General features: G+C 51.0%; 1 protein-coding gene across 3 annotated transcripts in view; it reads right to left on the minus strand.

Annotated features, from left to right (window-relative positions):
* KSR2 (kinase suppressor of ras 2) overlaps positions 1–22,901 on the minus strand; it is a 336,358-nt gene that overhangs the window by 254,702 nt on the left and 58,755 nt on the right. For all 3 annotated transcript variants that reach the window (XM_016149513.2, XM_016149511.2, XM_016149512.2), the window contains exons 2-3: positions 20,961–21,101; positions 17,436–17,586 (exon numbers count right to left, since the gene is read on the minus strand). In XM_016149513.2, the coding sequence (XP_016004999.1) occupies positions 17,436–17,586; positions 20,961–21,101 (292 nt within the window). The remainder of the gene's footprint in view (positions 1–17,435; positions 17,587–20,960; positions 21,102–22,901) is intronic.

Here is a 22,901-nt window from a genome sequence, read left to right on the forward strand (position 1 = left end):
GCTGGGGAGCGGCTGCAGGTACAAATGAAGGCACACGCGCCCACCCACCACCCACTTGCTGCTGTGGCACCCGGTCCTAACAGGCCGCAGACTGGTACCAGTCTGCAGCCTGGGGGTTGGGGACCCCTGCCCTGGATAGTAATTTAATTACTAAGCCATCTTGTGGAGTGCTTCCTGTGTACAAGCATTTGCTTTATATATTATAACACATTAAATTCTTAAAATAATCCTGAGAAGTGAGTGTTATAATTATCCCCGTTTCACAGATGAGGAAGTGCAGATCTCTGGACCCCTTCATCAAAGCAAATGTAAACACCCTGGACCTGCCCTTGTGGCCAAGCTGCCCTGAGCTTTAAAGGCAGCCAGGGTCCAAAGGTCACCTGGCCCCTCTGAGGACCTCTGGGCCCTCTCGTCCCTGACCTCAGGCCTTCAAAGGGCATCCAGTGTCCAGCTCACATGGCTGTCCTGCTGTACATGCCCAGACACTCTATATAACGCACCAGAAGGCAGGTCCTTCCCCGCTGGCCAGTCTCCCGACCACCATCTGTATATAGTCCACTTCGAAAACAGGAACTGTGCCCTGGATAATTCTAGTGCTAACATTTCCATTGGCCTCAGAAGACGAGTTGCAAATCCCAAAACGATGAAGGACTTCTGGAGGGAGACATCTGAAACATTCGAGATGGGTATAAAAATGAAAAGCCAACCTGGATCCAGATCAGCCAGCTCTAAAGCTACCTGCACATGGGGTGACCTTGGGATACCCCTCAGTCTGATAAATCCAGTCGACCACCCACTGCCCGTAAGCTGTGGCTTGGAGCTCATCACCGCGGCATGAAGACACAGGAGTCACCATTCCTGTCCTTAGAGTGGTCTCCACACAGCCCTTCACTTATCTCGTTAATCTCATTTCCTTCCCTCATCCACCGAACACTTCTCCAGGTTGACTTCCAACTCCCTGGCCTGGTCATGCTTTATCATGACTACGTACCTCAGTACAGGCGAGTCTCATACCCGGGAGGTCCTGGTTCCCCAGCCTTTTGATAACTTTCCATTTTTATACCCATCCCAAATGTCTCCCCCTCTACGAAGGCTTTGCTAGCTTTCTCCTGCACTCAGTCTCCAAAACACTCCCTGATTCCTCCTTCACATCACCACTGCCCCTGACGTGACCCTCTGTATCTACACTGCGGTCATTCCTTAAAGACAAGAAATACCCCTTGTTACCTACGTGGGGCTCAACATCAAGAAAGAGTTTCCTAAATGGTTGAAGAACGAATAAGTGAATGAGCCTACGTGTTCACAGCAGACGCAGCAGACACGACCAAAAAGTAGGGGATCACAGTCGAGGACTAGAACAGAGGTTGGCGAACGTTTTCTGTGAAGGACAAGACAGTAAATATTTCCATTCGTGAGCCGTATGGCGTGTGTCGCAACTACTTAACTCTATGGTTATAGCACAAAAGCAGCTGTTTACATACAGACAGTATATAAACGAGCAGGTGTGGCTATGTTCCAATAAGATTTTATTCTAAAAAACGGGTGGTGGGACAGATCTGGCCTTTGGACCATAGTTTGCTGACTCCGGGGTTAGATGATCTAATGCATTTCAAAGTGGCATGAAGGAGACGGGCTCATTCTTAGCAAGACGTTCTCTTTTTCCCCTAAAGAAGCTGGCCAGGCTAGAACAGAGAAGGGAAGGAAGGAAAGGAAAAGGTAGGCAGGGGGTGGGGAGGAAGAGAGGGAGGGAGGGAGGGAGGGAGGGAGGAAGGAAGGAGGGAAGGAAGGAAGGAAGGAAGGAAGGAAGGAAGGAAGGAAGGAAGGAAGGAAAGAAGGGAGAAGCAAGGTAATGAGGGAGGGAGGATATGCCATCCCCTAATAAAGCCCAAATAGTTTCTGGATGATTAAAAAGATTTTCTCAGAATTCTCTCAGGCCTCAAGCTTCAAACCCTTGAGGCAGACATAAGGAGAACACAATCTAAATAAGCTAGGAGTTAGTGACAGGTTCCTTTGAAGAGACAGATGTGACTTCAGCCATGAAGCTAAGATAACAGGATGTGGTACTGTTTGGGTTTTGATTTTTTTTTTTTACCATTTTTACTGCTGTTATTACTAATACTGTCATTTCTATTGATAAATTCTGCCCTAACTGACATCTTGGGAAAGAAAGAAAACAGAAGAGAAAATTCGCTCAAGGGAAAAAAAAACCAAACTCAAAGGAAATTTAATTAAATAAATAGATTTCTTGACTGTAAAAGAAAAGAGATGTGACATGTCCCCAAAATCTAACTTCCTGTCTTGCCCCTGCCTCCCAGGGAACTGGCAGAGCAGGAAAAATCCAAGTCCTTCCCCCCCAAGCAAGAAACTCCCCGGTATCGTCAGCATATGCCCCGGCCACGTGAAATCGTCTCCGTTCAGACAGAACCTGCTTCGTTTTTCTTTTTCTTTTCCCTTCCCAATTAATGCGTTCGGAAAGAATATTTGGGTTGCCTCTTAGCTCTTCCTTCTTCCACCTTTCTGTTTGACTGGTGATCTCTCTCCACCCGTACGTGGCCATTGCTTGCCTTCGAGGAGAGGGTTTCGTGTAAGCATCTCACTGGCAGAAATCTCCAGCCCGGCCCCTAGAGCCAGGGAGGGGGACAGGCCCAGGACCCCTCGCCTCTGCCTCTCTGAGATCTGGACCTTGTGGCTTTGAGGCCTGTGCCTCTTTCTCCGTCCATAAATCAGAGCCACAAACGCCAGGCACTGAAGTCACGCAGAAGACAGGAAAATGAAATGGTGTTGAAAGACAAGCAAAATAATCCTGCAGGCAAGCTGGACGTGTTCAAAGAGAGCAGGTCGGTGAAGAAATCCAATAAATAATAACAATAACAAGGCACCAGTTATCAGGCGTCTGTGGTAACCTCCCACCAGGCCCCGGATTTTTGCATATTTTATCTCATTTAATCCTCACCACAAGCCAAGTAGCAGGGACAATTAGGATCCAAATTTTCTGGCCAGGAAATGATGGCTCAGAGAGATGAAATGACTCGCCCAGGGCCACAAAGCTGGTACCTCTCACAGAATGCCAGGAACACAGTAGGTATTTAATAAATGCTGGTTAAAGTTTAATGCGCAAGTGAGCTACGCACTAAAATATCATCATCTCTTGATTGCCTCTGCAGACAGCTTAGCTGGCTCTATGTTCAAAGGCCCGTCATTAGGGATGTTTGAATGTTTTCTATAACGCTCGCATCAGGTCTGCATGCCCGTGTCTGGGGCAGGACACCAGAGCTCCAGGGAATTTATTTCAACAGAGGTAAAAGAGAGTCCACCTCTTCTTTGCTAAAGGCCCCAGACAAAGCCGGTGCTGCAGACTCAGCTGTCCTATCCCGACGCTAGGTACATGACATCGGACCTCACCTTGTTCCACGCACACTGAGGCCCCCAGCAGGTAAGAACGAGAACTCTGATTTTCTTCTTTAAAGAGAGAAACTGAGGCTCGAGTGACGTGACTTCCTCGGGTGGCCCGGGAAATAGGCAAGAGGGGTTCACAGGCCCAACTCTGGGGCTCCCTGCTCTGAGCTGCTTTCCCACCATGAGGGGCTGTGCCCACCACCCACGTCTGTGAGGCACATTCCAAGGACATCCTGTGGCCTGAGAGGCCATCGCGCCCACGCTGCAGGCACGAAACGCAGAGCAGATGGCCAGCGGCATCGACGCCGAACTCTGTCCCTGCTCATCTTGCTTTTCTGGCACCCGATCTCGTCCCCTGACCCGCGTCCCCTACCGGCTCCCCTGGGCCTCCTGCCGCTTGCTACCAACCCCGTGCTCCCCGCTCACACAGCGTTTTTACCCCGCATTGCCTCATCCAGAATGCCCAGAATGCCCAGCCGCATCCAGAACGCCCAGCCACATCCGCATTGTGCAGATGGGGACACTGAGGCCCGGAGAAGTAAAGTGACTTCCCGAGGCCACCGGCAGGTAAGCTGCGGGAGAGCCCAGAATTCACCTGACCCTGGGGAATCCCTGCTGGAGCCAGACCACCGGACGTAGTAGAGCGGAAGCGGCATCGGCTGTTTACTGAGCACACGTTATGCTCTAAGCGTTTACGTGCATCGCCTCCCGGCACTTGCAACCTTGACCTTCAGGGATGAAACAGGTCCTATCGCAGATCAAGAGGACAGACTGGCAGCTGACCGAAACCACAGAGCAGGACTCCCCTTCAGACCTCTCCTGGGGTCACCTCACTTCTCCCTCCCTCTCTCCTGCCACTTCCCCCAGGCCTGAGCATGTGTGACCTGCTCAGTGGCTCTGGTCCTCCCTACTCCTGGGCCACCAAACCACCCCCCAGCACCACCTGGGCACGGGCCAACATGTCACTGCCACCCCATGGGTTCACGGTCTGCAAAAATCGTGTCTAAGCTCATGCAGCACGACAGGCTTTCGGGAGACCTGACGGAATCCAGCTCAGCGACCTTGCCCAAGAGCACCTAAGTTCTCAACAAACGCCCTCCACTTCAGAGTCCCGGGCGTGGTATAAAGCCGGGATCACACGCCGGCTCCTGAACGTAAGGCTGCTCTGTGACTCCCCTAAGCTGTGCAGCCTTGGCCAAATTCACCCACCCCTCTAAATCCACCTCCTCCCCTTTTATAAGGATTAAGGGGGCTACCCAAGGGAAGTCCTTGCACACAGTACATCTACCACATCTGCACAGGAAACGGTGCCTTGGACAGAGCAGCGAACAAGAGATGCTCGTGCAGAGAGAGACCCGGGGGGCAGGGGGCATTTCAAATCCTCTTCCACATTCACTGACACACCATGAGTATTTGGACACATCCATGGGACACCGAGCCCTTCCCTCATGAAGAAACCTCCAACCTCCTCCACCCCAACCTTTCCTGGCCCGACCCTGATTTCGTAATTCCCCTTCGCCGAAATCCCGGTGTCTCATCATAAAAATGGCATCACCGGGGACCTGAAGGCCTGGCTGAATAAAGCCCACAGGCAGGGGTTACAAAGACACCCGTGTGATTCTGCTTTCGCCTCCTGGTCATGGGTGCAAGGCTCGCGGGAAAGAGACGTAGCTGGGGTGGCATCTTCCCTACGTCCCAGATCCTTCTTTAAAAAAAAAAAAAAGTCCACCTCTCCCAGCACATATAGATTACTGACTTCGGCACTGGAAGTCTGTTGGCAGCTTTTACAACACAAAATGGTCCAAAAAGATATTGAGGAAAGAAAAAAAAAAAGTCCAAAATATATTGCAAAAAGAAAAAAAATAATACTTTTGAGTTATGATGACATGAAAGAGAACAGCAGCAAAAAAAGAAAAAAAAAAAAAACACCACCCTGAGCAGATTTGAGATGTTGGCATTTGGTGGGCAATAAAAGAAAATAATCATCCCAGGAAGAAAAGCAAAGAAGCCAAACACAGCCTGTCATCCTTGAAACTCAGTGCGGCCATTCCCTCCTCTGCCAAGGGTGCCCTGACCTTGCTGGGCCGCCTCGGGCCCCTCCCCTGGGTCCTCCCAGCCCCCGTGCCTCCCGGTCTGCGAGGAATAATGCATACCCACTTCCTATGGCTTCCTAACCGAGGCCACACAATGAGAAGGAGCCAGGCCATGAACGAGCGTTCGTTGCCGGCAAAGGTGGGAACTAATTACTTATCTATCTTCAAAGAACGTGAGAGATACAGGGTTCAATGTCATAAGAATGACCGGATGCTGGGGTGTGAAGCGTAGACCTGTCCACGAGGGTGGCACGTGACTACGCTGTCAGCTGACTGACCCTGCGTGAAGGCCAAACCTGAGACACAGGATCAAGAGGGGAGGGTTTACGGACCATCTTCCCTGTCCCCGGGCATTCTACGGACCGGGATGCCAGCATCTGCCAGGCCCTGGGGCTCTTCCGGCCTCCCGCAGCCAGAGGGGTCAGAGCAGGGCAGAACCCATGTGTGAGGAGCTCTTGCCACCGCTGTCCCCATGCGTGAGGCATCTCTCCACGGGAAAGGGTGACTGGCAGCTGTTTACCTGCAAAACCGAAGGTTTAACGAGGTCCCTAGGAAGAAAGGGATTACGCATGTGAGTATGAGAGTGAGTGTGCGTGTGTGAGCGTGTGTGTGTGTGTGTGTTGTCGTGAGGGCAGCACGGCAAGGCTCCTAGCTTTCATCTGGTTCCTGTAAATCTGACTAAGGACCCCTGGGGAAATCATGCGATGGGCCTGATAAGCCAAAGTCCAACTCAATTACGTGTTTCTGTGCTTTTACAGAAACCCGGTCTTCGCAAAATTTCCTGGCTTTCATCTGGCCTCGGAATGACTTAAGTTATCATCATCGTCGACATCATCATCGCCATCACCATCCGGGCCAGAGCATCATCAGCTAAGCAAAGCCCGGAGCCCTTCGGATGAGGTGGTGGACCTCCACCAGGAACGTTTGGTCTCTGGTGGCATTTTCGATTTCACGACTGAGGGGCGAGGGAGGGGTGGATGCTACTGGCATCTAGTGGGTAGTGACCAGGGATACTGTTGAATACCCTACAATGCACAAGGCGGACCCCCTAAAACACACACACAAAGAACTGCCCATCCCCAAGTGCCAATAGTGCCGAGGCTGGGAATCCCTGAGCTAGCTTTTTTCACGCAATCTCTGGAGTCCCCCACGAAAATCTCCTAGCTGGGGCCTGAGAGCTGGTGAGCCTGGCATGTGATGGCGTTGACGGACAATGATCATTTTCTTAAGCATGGCTCCCCCAGCCCACAGTCTGCAGTGGAAAAGGACCAACGTAAACCCACAAATCCCCTGCCTAAAAGCCCCTTAAGTCTACGAGCTTGCTCAGATCGGGGGCATAAATATAGACCCATGGTTCTATAAAAGGCTGCGAAAACTGTTCCATCCTTCCTCTGACATCAAAGGAAGACTGTGATGGCTTGTTACCTCTCTGCCGCTCCAAAATACTAAAAGGATTACCCTGCCCTCATGCACAGGGCATTAGCTCCGCCAAGTTCGGGCACTTGATCCAAGTCCTGGAAGAACTCTCAGCTGCCCACACCCATCACAGAGTGGGCTTCGCCAGCTCTGAGCCCTGCTGCCAGCACTCAGCTCCTGAGGACTCTGCCTCCCAGGAACAGGATGCCAGGCTGAACAGGGAGCAGGGTGTGAAGCCTTCGGCTCAGCCCATTCCTTTGGGTCGTCTGATTTCCAGTTCATGCCACCCAGAAGAATCAGCATCAGATCCTGCTCAGATGGGTAGGGGAGGCAGCCCAGGCAGAGGCAAAAGCAAACATCCTCTGGCTCATTCCCTGGGACGGCACTAAATGGTTCTGTGTCTGTTTCAGAGACTGGGGCTCTGATGGGGAAGGAGCTGGGTGAAGTTCACTACAGTCCGGTGGTCCGGCAAGAACTCACACGCCCTTTTCAGAACTCACATGCCTTCCTGACTGCCACAATCTGCCCGGCCAGCTGGACAAAGGTCCAGGCGGAGCCCAGTCCCTCGCCAACGGCAGCCCGAGTGTTTTTTTTATCTACATGCCCCAGCGCTGGGCACATGGCAAAGGTGAAGATGTTAATCTCAGCGGAACCACGTCCGTCTACTTCTCTTCGTAGCCTTCCTGTTAACAGGCTCCAGGAGGGCTCCTACGCAGGGGGAGTCCCCCCACATCCGGCCCCAAGTGCTTCCGGGGAATGAAGCCATTGTCTCCTCAGAGCTCTCTCTCTCTGTGTCTCCATGAGATACTATGATTTGCAGCATGCTTTGCAAACTTCTCTTTTACAACTCGTTTTCCTCTCTTCATGGGTCTTCAGCGGGGCAGGGGGACCAGCAAGAGAGCTTTGGTGACAAGAGCACTTCGGGAAGCTTAGGGGCGGCGGGACCCCGTCGGAGCAGACTGGAGGCGAGCGGGAGCTCCGAGGATGTGCAGCTCGCTCAAAGCCAGCCAGGAAAAGAGACTAACAGTGCCCCCCACCCTCGCCTCCAGCCTCCAAGTGTCCAGCCTGCCCAAGACGCTGTGTCTGTAACACAGCATGAAGCCCGCACTTGTTCCCTGCCATGGCTGGGTCAAGCCTTTCCTCTGTCTCTCTCTCTCTCTGGGACTCAGTCTTCCCTACTTTGAAAGTCGAGATGACGAGACCGAGGTTCTTTCCAGTTTGCACACCCATGTAGCTCTTTTTGTCCGTGGCACTCGAGCAAATTCGGCTGGCTTCTCAACTGAAGAAAGATGGTCAGGCAGCGCCTCCTGGTGGCCATCGAGTGTCATCAAGATGAAGACCCGGTTGGATGGTGTCCACGGCAATAAATACTGGGAGGAAAAAGCATCGGAGCTTCTGCAGCTGACCAGCTATCTGAGCCTAACTTTTTCCAGCAAGGAGTCTAGGGTTTAAAGCAAAAATACAGCCCTGCCACTCAGCTCCTCCGCCCTCCGTGATAACGAGGCAGGTCTTTAGAAGGTGGAACTTGAAAAACAATCTGTCGGCCCCAGTCACTCGGGGCAGCCTGGTATCCGATTACACAGCTCGGCTGCCTCATTTCTCCTCCATAAAGCACCAGACAGAGCAGGGAAAAACAAACGTGCTAAAGAAAGAACACCATCGGGCCGGCCGCAAGGGGAGGGAGCCAAACCGCAGCTCTGTTCCCCCGGGGCGGGGCTGACGTGGCCTTGGGCAGTAGTGACAGGTGTCTGTCTCTGTGACTGTAGGGACGGGGGCCAGGGAGGAGCGAGGTCGTAGGGAGATGTGGAAGGAGAGGCACCCCACATTCAGAGCCCCGCTGGGATGGCGGTGGGACGTGTTCACCCAAAGAGAACCACAGACCCGAATGAGAGCGACAGCTCCGGGGCCACTCTCCAGATGTCACTCCAGAGACGAGATGTGGTCCCTGACCCCGCAAAGAGCCCAGTCTGGCGGGGAACAGACAAGAGGAGTCGTCGGGCGGGACGATGCATGTGAAAGCACGCGCTTCGGGTGAGACAGACGTGAGTTCAAGCACAGGCTCTCCCCAGTACCTGCTGTGTGGCCCTAGGCAAGTTACTTAACCTCTCTGGGCACGTCCACCCTTCTGCCTTTCCTTTACCCTGAGGACAGTAAATGCTCCTACATGGAAGGTCCACATAAACGCCGTCTCACTGTGTGCAGAGAAACTCGCCCTCCCCTCACCGTTCACGGAGAATGCCCCCAACATACTTATTCCCTTCCTCCCAAAGGAAGTTGTCCATATCAGACTGAGATCTCTCCTAATTCAGTGCACGTGTGTTCTGGCTTTAGTTAGCACTCATTATTTCTTGCTTGGTCTTCCACAAGCGTTAGCAGACTTTTCCCGTAAAAAGCCAGACGGTAAATATTTTAGGCTTTCTGGGTCATGCAGTCTCTGGCACATTATTCAGTTCTGCCGCGGTAATGTGCAAACGGCCACCGAGACTATGTAAACAAATGGGTGTGGCAGTGTGCCAATAAAACTTTATTTATAAAAGCGGGGAGAGGGCTGAATTTGGCCATTGGGCTGTCGTTGGCCCATCCCTGTTTTAGAAGTATCTCTCATCATACATTCATATGAGGTCTGTACGCCTATAATAGATTCTTTTTGCCATTCGCCCACACTGTTCGGCTCCCCAGGTGACCCCTCAGTGATGGTTACCAGCAGAAGAGATACCACGCCTGCTCCAGGGCTGGGTTCTAAGACAACTGGCAGTTTCCACTTCCTGCTTCCCATTGTGAGAGGCCCGAGCCACGCGGAAAGGCGACAGGTGGCCACCCCAGGACACCCACCGTCTAGGTTGGACTCCCACCCAACAACCAGCGCCAACTGCCATCCGGCACGTGAACCATCTCGAACGTTCCAACCCAGTCGAGCCAAAGAGAGCCACGGAGCCCAGCCAGCCCCGGAAGGCCTGGGAGAGAACCGAGTAGGTATGTCACTCCACGCCGCTCAGGCTTGCAGTGGATCGTCATCACGGCAACGGGTCCCCGGGACGCACCCCGCGGTTCGGCCACGTGGGCCTTCTTTCTGCTCCTCGAAGGCGCTTGAGAGAGCTGCGTGACCCGTGTTTCTCCGCTCAGAATGTTCTTGTCCCCAGTCTTCTCATCGTCGGTTCCTTCTTGTCACTCAAGTCTTAATTTACGTGTCTTCTCCCTGGAGAGACCCACTGAGACTGAGACGGTCAGTTGCGTGTGTCAAGCTGACTAAGCTATAGTCCTCAGCGATTCAGTCAAACATGAATCCATTCATCTAAGTAGTCTATAGATGCGATTTGAAGTCTATCATTAGCTGATTTTAAGGAAAGAAGATTATTCTCGATAACCTGGATGGGCCTGACTCAATAAGAGCAGAACTGAAGTTTTCCTGAAGAAAAAGAAATTTCGTGTTATGCCCACAGGTCCACAGCCTGCCCGAGGCATCTCCGACGTACCCAGCCCGCCTCCACAATTGTATAAACCGACTCCTGGCCCTAAACCTCTTCAAATGTTTACCCGACCGGTTCTGCTTCTCCGGTGGAAGCCTGACTGCCACACACCTGCCGCGACCGCCCCATCAAAGCTAACCACCTGGTCACCATCCTGTCCCTCCGTGTTAACTCTCAGCTTAAAACCGATTGCCGGGTGATGTTTTCCCTATTCGTTGCTTCTCTGGATATATTCTAGAGCAGCCAATAGAACTTTCTGTGAGGATGGAAATGTTCCAGAACCGTGCCATTCCAACTGGGGAGCCCCCCTGGCCACGTGGCTGTGGATCACTTGAAATGGGGCCAGTGTGACGGAAGAGGTGACTTGTTAATTCCATTTTATTTTAATGAACATAAGGTTAACTTCCACATGCGTCTGGAGGCCACTCCCCTGGGACAGCTCAAGGTCCGTGACTGCAGGAAGCTGGTTAGCCTTAGCCACCACTGTGTCCCTGGTCCCCCACTCTGAACAAAACAGGAAGCTCGAATCAATATTTATAGCGAATGAATGAGCCGTTTGTGGGTGCATGTGGCTGCATTAGGCTCCTGCCCCTCGCACTGGAGAATGCGAACGCGGTCCTCCATCTGCGACAGAGATTCCTGAGAACCCACAGAACGGGACAGCTGGGGAACGTACAATGAAGGGAGAGGGACCACGTCAGTGCTGGAACACACCAGACGCCCTGGGCTTCGGGAGAGGTGGCTCTCCCTCCCCGGCCAGCCCTCCCGACAGAAGCCACCGGAACAATAGGGCAATCAAGACGCTCTTGTGCTTTGTTCTCGTCAAAGGCAGGTTCTGGTGGGCTTCATTCAAGCCCGAAGTGGGAGGAAGCGAGGCGGCGTGCGAGGCTGTCCTATTTTGGGGCCACTTTGCATCCTGTTTCCTCCTGGCTGCCAGTTCTCCCCTCTTCCCCAGACACTGAAGAGGAGAAGCTGGAGGGGGCCGGACAGAGCAAGCCCCCGGGAGGCTGCCGGGGTGTGGGGGGACCCGGGCCTTCTCGCTCTCCGCTGTGTGACCCTCTGAGCCTCTTCCTAGACTCACCAGCATCTCGCCCTAAGCTACCCGCCTACTCTGCAGCCGGGGCTGGTGTGAAACAGGATGAGTGACCCAGACATCTTCTGCTCAACGCCCCGCAGCGCCAGCTGGCGCCGTGGTCTGCCACGGGGGCTGGTCCCGCCCGTCGGCTGACCCTGGTCCCCACCGCTCCGCCCAGCATTCCCAGGGGGCTGGCCACACTGGTCTCTGACTCAGGTCCCCTCCCATGAAAAGAGCCACGAGGCGTGTCCACGTGCTCCCGCTACACCCCCCATCCCCCTCCCCAGTCATTAGCACTCCTCCTCCTCCTTCAGGTCTCAGCTCCAGCCTGAAGCCCCGAGAAAGTCCCCAGGCCCTGGAACCCAGCAGCACAGAGCCCGAGGCACAGGGAGTGCCTGAGAAATATGTACGGGAAGGAGGGAGGCCAGGAAGCGAAGGAGGGAGGCAAGGTCGTCCATTTTTTCCTCGAGAAAGTGGAAATGCAAATGACCACCTATTATTAGGCTGAAAACAATCCAAGGAGCACACTCTCCCAGCAGCCAAATCAATTTCACCCTAGGACCTAAGCTCTGTAGGGACCGTGGAGAATAGGGCTGTGTGCCATGGGAAAATTGCTTGGGGTTCTGGTTTTACTTTTTTTGGTCAGGGAAAGGTGGGTCACCTTTAGAGAACAATCAAGCCTTACGGAGGGGAAGTAGGTTCTAAAGGAGCAGCAATGTCAAGAGAGACAGTGGCTCAGAGGACAGGGAAATCCAAGAGAAACGAAGAATTAAGAGAGCAGATTAGAGGAGCTGGAGCCCAGGGACTCTTTGGAGAGAAAAAGAGATAAGAGGATGGAAAGGAAGTGGAGGAAAGTGAGGTGGAGTCAAAGAAAGGCTAGAGAACCCTGGTGGTGGTGATGGCGATGGTGGTGATGGTGGTGGTGATGGTGGTGATGGTGGTGATGATATTGGTGATGGTGATGGTGATGGTGGTGATGGTGATGATGGTGGTGATTGTGGTGGTGATGGTGATGGTGGTGATGATGTTGGTGATGGCGATAATGGTGGTGGTGGTGATGGTGATGGTGATGGTGATAGTAATGGCGATAATGGTGGTGATAGTGGTAATGGTGGTGTTGGTGATGGTGATGGTGATGGTGGTGATGGTGATATTGGTGTTGGTGATGGTGGTGATGGTGGTGATGATGGTGGTGATGGTGGTGATGGTGGTGATGATGGTGGTTTTGGTGATGGTGATCGTGATGGTGATAGTAATGGTGATAATGGTGGTGATGATGGTGGTTTTGGTGATGGTGATCGTGATGGTGATAGTAATGGTGATAATGGTGGTGATGATGGTGGTGGTGATGATACTGATGTTGGTGATGGTGATGGTGGTGGTGATGGTGGTGATGGTGGTGATGGTGGTGATGATATTGGTGTTGGTGATGGTGGTGGTGATGGTGATAAGGGTGGTGATGGTGGTGGTGGTGATAATGGGGGTGGTGATGGTGGTGGAAACTGATGGTGGCTGTCGGATGGGGGTGAGGATGGTGCTATGATAAAGATGACAATAACCGTATCGATAAGAGTTACCATGGACCTAATTCGGGCCCGACCCTGTGTTCTGCCTGCATCATTTCATATAATCCTTCCAACCAACCACCAATGGGGTAGAAATGATCATCCTCTCCATCCTACTATGGAGGAAACTCAGCTCAGACCATGAGCTACCGTGCTCAAAATCACAGAGCTGATAGGTAGCAGACCCAGAATTTGGAAGAACCTGAGTCTGACTCCAAATTCCGTACTCTTAGCGAACAACTCAGGGCAGAGAAGGCGAAGAAGGTAGACAGGAAAACGGAAGAGGATGGAGGCCTGCCTGGACCACTCTAGGTAACATTACAGCCTGTCCTCCCTTTCCCAGAGGACGCTGCTGGCCTCCCATCGCCTGCCCACTTTCTCTGTCCTCCACAGCACTTGTTCGAACGCGCTTTATAGTGTACATCGCATTATGGTCGCAGTGTGCCTGCCATCTGCCCCTCACGAGGACAGACATCTAAGCATTCATTCATTTTCAGAGGCTAGCACAGTGCCTGGCATACAGCAGACATTCAGGAAATGCTGTTAAATGAGCGAATGGATGTTTTTTGGTTTCAGGCCATAGCCGATACGATGAGGAAAAGTCCTGGCTTTGGGGCCCCTTGAGTTTGTTGAAGGAACGATTACGTATTCTTTGGTTTCAGGTCAAGGATGACCTAACAAGCTAAGAGAAGAAAATACAGAGTTAAGCTTTCTTCTCTTTGGGGCTTCTCGGAGACTGGAAAATAAAGATATCCCCAAAACCCAAGGAGGAAACTAAGACTAGAGTCACAACTCTAAAACGAAGCCATCCCTATCCTCTAAATTGGGGAGGGGGGTGAGGCAAGCAGAGATAATACATATTCTTGGGCAGGTGTAAAGCTTCCTTGTCTCCGCGAGTTACTCAATACAACTTGTGTTCCCTCAGTCATATAACAAACACGCAGAGTCTTCAGTACACACCGGAATTTAAAATATCTGATTTTATCACCGTAGGAGACTCCAGCTGAAAATTGGAAATACCAAGATGGATATGGTATGGCCCTCGAGAAGGCAGAGACTGGTGGGAAAGGCACTAGCTTGTTCCCTAGTTTGGGATAACATTTTTGGTTAAGGTGAAGGGCAGGAAATGATGGAACCGTCTAACGATAGGAGCTTTAAGGAACCGGTGGTAATTTTTGAGGAAAGAAGAGTTTGAAGCAAGAAGGATCGTTAGAGGGATGGCGCCCCCTGGTGGATATCAGCACCAAGCACATCACACAGCTTTTCCTACACTCCGTTCAACAAATGTGACCTGGGTGAGGTCCTGTGCATGCCAGCAAACCGCGCCTGTCCTCGGGGACGTCACAGGCAGATGAGGGGGTGAGATGAGGAAAGTGGCAGTCACTATACGGCACGAACAGTTGGTGACCTAAGCATTCACTCGCTTATCCATTCATTCGACAGAGTGCAGAGGCTTTGAAGCCGGGGGCCTGAGGACGAGCAGGACTCACAGGGAGGACAGAGCGGGAAGGAAATTCTAGGCACTGGGGTGAGCACCAAGATGTGAATCCATGCCTGACGTGGGAAACCCTACGGAACTAGTAGATTCATCTGATATTGAGGGCTCAAGGAGGAAATGGGTCAGCAGGGGCTTCTGAACAGATGCCAAATCCTGAAGTGCTTTGTCGTCTACGGGGAAGACGATGTGTGTGAAGCCACTGGTGAGCCTTCCTGGGCTCCGTGAGGGGGAAGTGTCTTGATTCAGAAACATGTAATGAGCCCAGCCAGATTCTGAGCTGGGAAATTCTGGCTGGGAATAAAATGATGAGCAGAACCAGTTACGATGTCTGCCCTCCTGCAGCTTATACTCTAATGGGGGAGAGAGAGGCATCTATTAAAAAAAAAATGCTCCCCAAGAAAAGGTTAAGATTAAAATGTAAAAGTGTCCCAGCTACGTACAGGAAGGGCAGAAGGAACAGGTGACCGTAAGGAAACTCGGAGCTGAGGGGACAAGCCATTGCTGAGTTGAGCTTCTCTCCACGCGGACCTCGGGGCTGAGCGCGGTAGGAACTGGGTGAGACTGTAGCACTTGGCGCTGTTTTCGAGGACCCGGTGGCTCTAAGGCTGGCATCGGCCGCAGCACATGGCAGACGAGAGCTCGGCTGTCTGGGAAGAGCTGACGGGGGTGGGAGGGCCAAGAAGATCCGTGTTTTTCAACCCATAAGTGAGTTGTGAAATGAAAGGGGCAGCTCATCACCAGCATTGGGTAAATGATATAGAATGAACTAGAAAAGACTAAGACACGCATGGTAAGAATTAGTATTGTCTCATAAAACTCGTTTCTGTTGTATATGTGTGTGTGTATACATGTTTGTGTATTGTGTGTGTGTGTGTGTGCAGGGTTGCAATACAAATCCTATTTGTTACTGTGAGTCTTGAACATAAAAGTTTGAAGAACAACAAATGAGAGGCCTTCTCAGGCTCTCGCCCAGCCCAGGATGACTGCTGAGCCTGCAGAGGGCCGCCACGCACGCCTCTTTCAGAAAGAACTGGGGTCCAGCTCCACTTATAAGGACTTTGCCAAACTCGGTAGCCCAACTCCAATGAGAAGACAGGACCCCTGAAAAGCCACGAAGAGCCTAACCTCGAAGGCTCACTCTCCCGCCTTGTGGAGGGACAGGGGTGGAGGAGGGCGGAAGGCAAAAGTTGGTACGAACTTTTTGGAAACCAACGTAGCAGTGTTCACAGGGAGTCTTAAAATACGTAACCTCTTTGCTGCAGGAACCAACCTCCTACGAGTTCACACGGAACGAACCGCCATGAAGGTACCCCAAAGATAACACTCAACGCTGTTCACTGCGGCACGGCTTATAACAGGAAAAGTAGGGGTACAACCGGCATTTCTAAAACTAGGTGACTAGTTGATAAATGGTGGCAATCGTGAGGCCTTGAAAGTGAGGAGGAAATATACGGATTGATAAAGAAGATGTTTATGATAGAGCACTGTAATTCAGTGCCAGCTGCTCCTCACCGTAGGTAGAGGGAAGTCACCTTGAGGCAGGTGTTGTCTGTATTGCAAGATTGAGAGGCCCCTCTTAGCCATGCAAATGTCAGGTGAGTCCGACAGTATTGCGCTAGAGTAAGGAGTAATGTAACTTTCAGAGTTGGTTGACTGGGGGGCAATTCTGCTGTGCCACCCCTCGACCCAAGAACATTTAAAACTATCCAGGGACGTTTCTGTTTGTCATGACTGGGACTGGGATGGGGGGCGGGGGGGTGGCAGGGCTACTGGTATCTAGTAGATAGAGAACAGGGATGGTCTAAACATCCTTCAATGACAGGACAGCCCCCAACGGATGGTCTCTTTTTTACAGCCCTGAGCGCGATCTGCTGGCAAGAAAGACTACAAAGCGGGGCATGCCAGGGGGAATCTGGGCCAATGACCCATTTCATTATGTTCTCTTTTGTTCACTGCTGCATCCTCAGCACAGCTGGCACAAAGCAGTCACTCCATAGATGCTTGCTGAATGTTGCCTGTTAAAGCCAGCCAGGGCATTTTACGAATAAGCATCAGCCTGACTGTGCCAGACTCATGGGCAACAGCGACACCTTGTGGCGGGAACTGAAACAACCGGGCGGGCGGACCGAGAACGCTTTTCTTTGGCGGATGTTTGCAAAGCTAATCCCTTAAACACTGAAAAGGCCTCAGAATTTGTGGGGAAAAAAAATCAGGAGGCTAGAAAGAAGCTGGAAGCCTCAAGAGGATGATATCTGATGTCCTGCCCAAAAAGGCAAAAGGAGAATAGCAATTCATGAGAAAAATCAAAGAAAGAAGACAATATATTTGGACCCCAAACTGATAAAACAGGTCGCAGAGGTTATTGTGTTAGGTGAGGAAAATAAGCACACTTCAAAATAATATGTACGGATAATCCTATTTTCTAAAGAAAGTATACACATACCCACTGGTCTGGAAGAATTATACCAAAACTTATACTAAAATAACAACAGTAGGTCTCTACAGGGTGGAGCTTAGGGTAGTTATTTAATTTTTGTTTATCTATTTTCTGGTTTATTTTACAATGAATGTACATTTATGAGGAAAAAAATAAGCTAGATGTCGACTCAAAATACAAAGGCACTTTAGAACACCTAAGGTAAAGCAATCGAGTCTCGTACGCACACCCACTATGTCCACATCTGGACCCTAATTATCCAGACGCGAACTCTCTGTAACCTCGGAAGGTCCCCCTTGAACCAGAGTTCCCAGGAGCCCCACTCCTGGCTTCCAAATCACTGCCCCGTCCCCCTCCACACGTGAGCAGCATTTACCACTCAGAGTGGACCGGGTCTAGTCCTGGCCAGCGGCTGCAGGCGCAAGAGGCTGCAGGAATGGCAGCAGATGTCGGTCTGTCCGTCCGTCCGTCCCACTGGGCCTGCTCACCTGACATGTGGACGTTACGAAGGCAGGAGAGGGAGGCATTGAGGCGGGCACACTCCTCCCGGTTGGCTCCATATTTCTCCACGGTCTCACACACCTGCTCATCTGTCATCTCCAAGAGGTCCTCCAGACTCAGCCGGCCGGGGGTGATTTCCTAGGGAGGGAAGATGGGTGGTAAGTAGACCTCACCTGCCTAGAGGGGATGAACGCCAGCTGAGCCGCCACGCTGCCCTCTAGCGGAACCTAGCGGAACACCCGCAACGTGTGGATGCGTGCTTGGCGTAATAGTTGGGTCTCTGATTCTGGGGTCAGAGAAGCCTAGGTTTGCTCTCAGCTTTATCATTAGCTAGAGAACCGTTTAATCTGTTTGAGCCTCCCTTTACGCACCTATAAAATGGGAATCTTAAGCGCACATACTTTGCAAGGAAGCACGTATGCTTAGCACACGGTACTCCATAAATCCTGGTAGTTAATGATGTATCCCCATTTCAATTCTGAATTCCTTGCGGGAAAGACTCCAATTTACCCATCTTTGGAGGGCCCTCCGTGCCTCCTGCTCAGCTTGAACTGCAGTGACTTGTCCAAAATTTAGAGTGAACTCAGAACAGAGCAAACTGGACAGCCCCAGTCCCCTGATGGCTGTCCCCCCTCCTCTACTAAATGTTTTGGGTAGGCGTCTCTTCACAGCCACCAGCAACCAACCCCCCTTTCCTGAAAGGATATGTATCTAGACACCATAATATGGATACTCCCTTAAAATTTGTCAAACTTCTATATCTGTGCACAAACAAAAAAGACAGCCTTCACTTTATAGCACTTAATGGTATCCAGTGTTTTTACATTTATTTTTGTTGTTACTATTTAAATAAGAGTTTCAGATAACTAAGGATGGAGATTCTAGGGCAATATGTGGAATATTTGTGCCCTCTTGTGGCCGTATCTGTGTACTACAGCAAAATAGGACACCCACACACCCCATCGCACCCTCGTTGAACTTGACATCCAGAAAGAGGAAAACTGCATCAGCACAAAAATTCTAAAAAAAAAAAAAAAAAAAAAAAGATTCAGAGCAAAAGCCACGAAGCCAAATCAGTGACTTTCCAATTGGTGCCTTTCAAACTCACTAGGACAGGGGGCAGAGTCATTTAGAGGTTTTCTCAAATACGGACACTTTGAAGATCAGCCCCACTTTGAGAAAGGTGATGGACCAGGATCTGAAGTACAAAATGAAGCACATTTAGAAGAGATGACTGCCAACATAAAAGAATTCTCCTCTTTGCTGCAAGATTCATTTGTGCATTCTACCCTATAACTTACCCCCCAAAATATTCAATTTACACGGACATTTAGTCACACAAAAAAAGAAATCACAGAAGTAATAATGACATCAAAAATGGAGAAAGCCTTAATAAACCTGGGCCAAAAGAGCAGATTCGCTTCAGTTTGGTAAAATAATAATAATAATAATAATAATAATAATTAATGAAGCGCTGATCTAAGGGCTTTTCATGGATTTTCTTTTTTATGTCAGAAATACCACATAACGTAGGTATATTTATCATCATCATTAGTCTGTAACTAGGGCACTGAAATTCAGAGAGATTAGACCACTTGTCCAAGGTCACACAGTAAGTTTAAACCCAGGCAGTCTGGCTTGGGAGCGTTCTCCTTACTACTGATTCCCCAACAGAAAGGGGACCTCTGGTGGACGCACATGTGAGCTGCACACAGAGAGCTGGCATGCGAGCTCTGTCCTCGCATCTTTGCTGGTGGCCTTGGGCTCAAGATTCTCAAGTTTCTCTCAAGAGCCCAGCTCAGGTACCTGCAGGGCAGGTAAACCTAAATGAGCAAAGCTGTGACCTTGGGAGACTGCAGGATCCAAGTGGCGGAGGAATTCGGTTCAGTGTGGTCAGCAATTGATTTTTCAAGAGAAGCCAGAGATCTGGGGTTTAATGCAAACTCTTTCAACTTTTAAATATTGGCTCAAAAAAAAACATTCTTTGAAAACCCTATCAACCAAACAACAACTACAAAAATGTCTGTGCATCACGTACAGCTTGAGGGCCACCGGAGTTCAACCCCCTCATCTAGAAGACATCTGCGTTATTTGCTCCACTTGAAAAATAATGGTCCCAGAAGCTCTGAAAAGCGTACTGGGCCATGCGAGTAAAATGAACTACTGTCTGTACTTACACAGGACCTGCCATTTTAAGGATTGTCACATGACACTGCCATCCTGGGAATGAAATAAGGGAATATATGACCGTACACAGTCTGGTGCGCACGTGCATGATGGACGGGAAGGGGGCGGGAACGTGGGGGTGGGCGTGTGCCGCATTCGGGCAAGGTCTGAAACAAACAAAAGGTGACAGAGAGCCTTCCAGGCCCCTTCAAGCAGGAAGAGGGAGGCACCTTGAGAAATGGTGCTTCGCCTTGCAGGCAGGGGGCGCCCCCTCTTCTCCCCAGCTTGGGGAGGCGCCAGCAACAGGAAAAGGAGGGAAGGACGAAGTGCCTTCTGCCCTAGGCTCGGGAGACCAGCTGAACTGGGTTCTCCTGCCAGCCCCGGCCCACTCACGAGCAAGGCGTCTCTACGTCCACAGGTCATCGTGAGGGTCTGAGCAGTCTCGGCAGTTGAGAGTCTGCTCGTCGAGCCCTTAGTACAACGCCTCGCACCGCAGATGCGATGAATGTGGGCCGCTTTTATTAGGAAGGGCTGGCCACAGTGGGGCCCCGGGGTCCAAGAGGGAAAGGAAATCCCGCGATCCTAGGGGTCTTACGGGTGCCGTCCACCCCAAGACGGTTCTCGTTCCATTTAGCCTTTAGAGAACCTCCCAGTTCCAAAGTTTTTCAACAACAGCAACAATACCGATCAGCCGACACTCACTACGCGCTATCAGGTGCCGGAGCAGGACTGAACATTTACTATGGGTCATCGCATTGCACACGCCAGCTAAGAGGAGGAGATGTCATTACCCCCATTTAACAGGGGAGAAGACGAACGCTCTCAAGGCTTCGGTGTCCAACATGGTGGCCCCTGGCCACTTAATGAAACACTAAACGCAGGTTAAAATTCAGTGCCTCGGCCACACGCAACTGACCACGATTCAAGTGCTACTGCGTCAGACAGAACGGATCGAAAATATCCCCCATCGCAGCAGAAAGGCCTGCTGGACAGTGCTGGTCTAAGAGGCCAAGTAATCTGGCCAGAGTGACAGAGCTAATAAGTGGCGGGGCTGAAAAGAAAGTTCTGACTCTGGAAACACGCTCTTTTTTCTTTTTTTTTTCTTTTTTTTTTCTTTTTGATGGCTGGCATGCGTTCTATTGGTTTTCTTTCAGAATCTAAACCCCACTCTTAATAACCCACCAGACGGCATCAGAGATCCTGTCTTCACTCATTACATATTTATCAGGGCCTACTATGTGCCAGGCCCAGCCAAATCCCAGCTGCATAAAGAGCTGGCGGAGGGGGGGGCGGAGGGGAGGGAGGGGGAGCGGTGGGGGGGGGGGACAGGGGCCACTTCCGGTCACCTCCAGGACTTCCTTGCGCATGTCGACGATCCGGAACCAGTGCCGGAGCTGGGGGAAGCCGTCCAGCTCGGCGTTGCGCTCCTGCAGGGCCACCTTCTTTTTGCAGGACAGCTGCCGGCTGAAGTATTTCACCAGCTTGCTCTGCGGAGACACAGAGGAGGACACGTCTCAGGGGGCATCGTCACAAGGAGGGGCGGCAAGGATCTCCCCACTGCCCCGACCCCACACGAACCCCAACCAGCTCCGCGTTCTGAAGGCTGGTGCAACTGCGAGGCGCGCGCATCGGCAGCACCCCAGTGGGGGCCTTTGGGCTGCGCCCATCTACGTCTCCACTGCCCAGATCCTTGGACCCCACAGTGCCACTCCTGGGAACTCATCCTGCAGACACCGCGTCCATTCTGTGCAAAATGACCAGGTTAGAAGGATATTTCCTACAGTTCTGTTTGCGATGGCAAGAGATTGCAAACGCCCCGAGGGTCCATCAGGAGAAGACTCATACTACTGAGGGTTCGTGCCCACACCGGAACTCTGAGCGGCTACAAAATAAAATGCGGATGTGTGTACTACGGTGCCCATACGAACGGTCTCCACGACAGATGACAAACATCCTCCCCCATTCACGTGGGAAATGTATTTATCTTTGTAATCTTTTTGGAAAGATTCTCAGCCCGTCAAGGGGAGGGAAGGGGGAGTGGAAAACAGAGGCAGGAGAAACATGTTATTCAAACCCTTTGTTACCACCTGAATCTTACTTAAATCGCATACAAGTATTCGCAACTTAACAAATACTTTTTAAAAGGAGACGGACCAGAGCCCATGTTTGCAGAGGGATCCCATGACAGGCGGAAAAGTGTTTTATTGCTAGTTATGGAAAACCTAGCAACGGCGACAAAAGCAATCCGTGTGTGCGTGAGCAGAGCAGACAAGTGTGGGAGACACCCCAGGCTGCGAACTGGGGCGGGAAGAATCTATCAACGGAGTGAGAAAAAACGGTTAACTGTTCTTTATACATTTTCGCTTTGTTTCTATAGTTACCCAAAGCATAGTCTCATCTATTTGTAATTTAAAATATATTTAATAAGATAATTAAATGAAACAAAAGTAAAACACTTAGGTATGTCAATGCCTTTGGTACTTCCAAGAACTGTCAACCATCATTCATCACGAAGACAGCAATGCTAGGATCACAAAATTCAGAGCGGGGTTATAAGAGTGGGCAAACGTGGCTTCTGTCCAACTGGTCGCATTTCCCTTTTGCTGAAAAGAATACTTCAACTTTCTTTGAGGGGAATCTTCCTTCTTTGCCTCCTAGTCCATATGGTTCAGGTAAGGCTGGTCTCACCCAGCCCACCCCACCCCACACAGGCTGCAGGCAGGCAAGTGACCCAGGCTACAGGTGAGCATGTGACCCGGGCCTGGCCCCAGCATCTGGAACAAGTGAGCCAGGCTGGGCCACTATGAAGTCCCCCCAGTGACTCTCTCAGGCACTCAGAGGACAGCCCTCACTTCCCACTGGGGTTGTCAGGGGGAGATGCCACAGAAGCCAAGAGCTGCCCTGTCCAGCCTCACTGACATCTAAGACTGAAACCCATTGCAACCAATCAGAAAACTGGTTTTTAGATTCACATGAAGTTTATTCACCTTACTAATGAAATGAAAGTTGCCATTCTTGAGAAGCCTACATTCCACTGTCAACAGTGGCATGATAGTCATGGGATGCTCATGCGCCTGAAACACTTTCCTTTTGAAATCACAAATGAAAATTTAGAATAGAAAATGTTAAAGAGAAAACATTCCCTCACTTATTGCTGAATGAATAGGGTCTGACCTGTCAAGACTTCTGAGCGAGGTTCTCACTCAAGGTATCTACAGAACTCTCATGTCTGTCTTTTATTGTGCAACTTTTTTTAACCATTTTCCTTTACCCAGGTACAGAAAACC

The sequence above is a fragment of the Rousettus aegyptiacus genome, unplaced genomic scaffold, assembly GCF_014176215.1.
Source record: "Rousettus aegyptiacus isolate mRouAeg1 unplaced genomic scaffold, mRouAeg1.p scaffold_m13_p_5, whole genome shotgun sequence".
Taxonomy (NCBI): domain Eukaryota; kingdom Metazoa; phylum Chordata; class Mammalia; order Chiroptera; family Pteropodidae; genus Rousettus; species Rousettus aegyptiacus.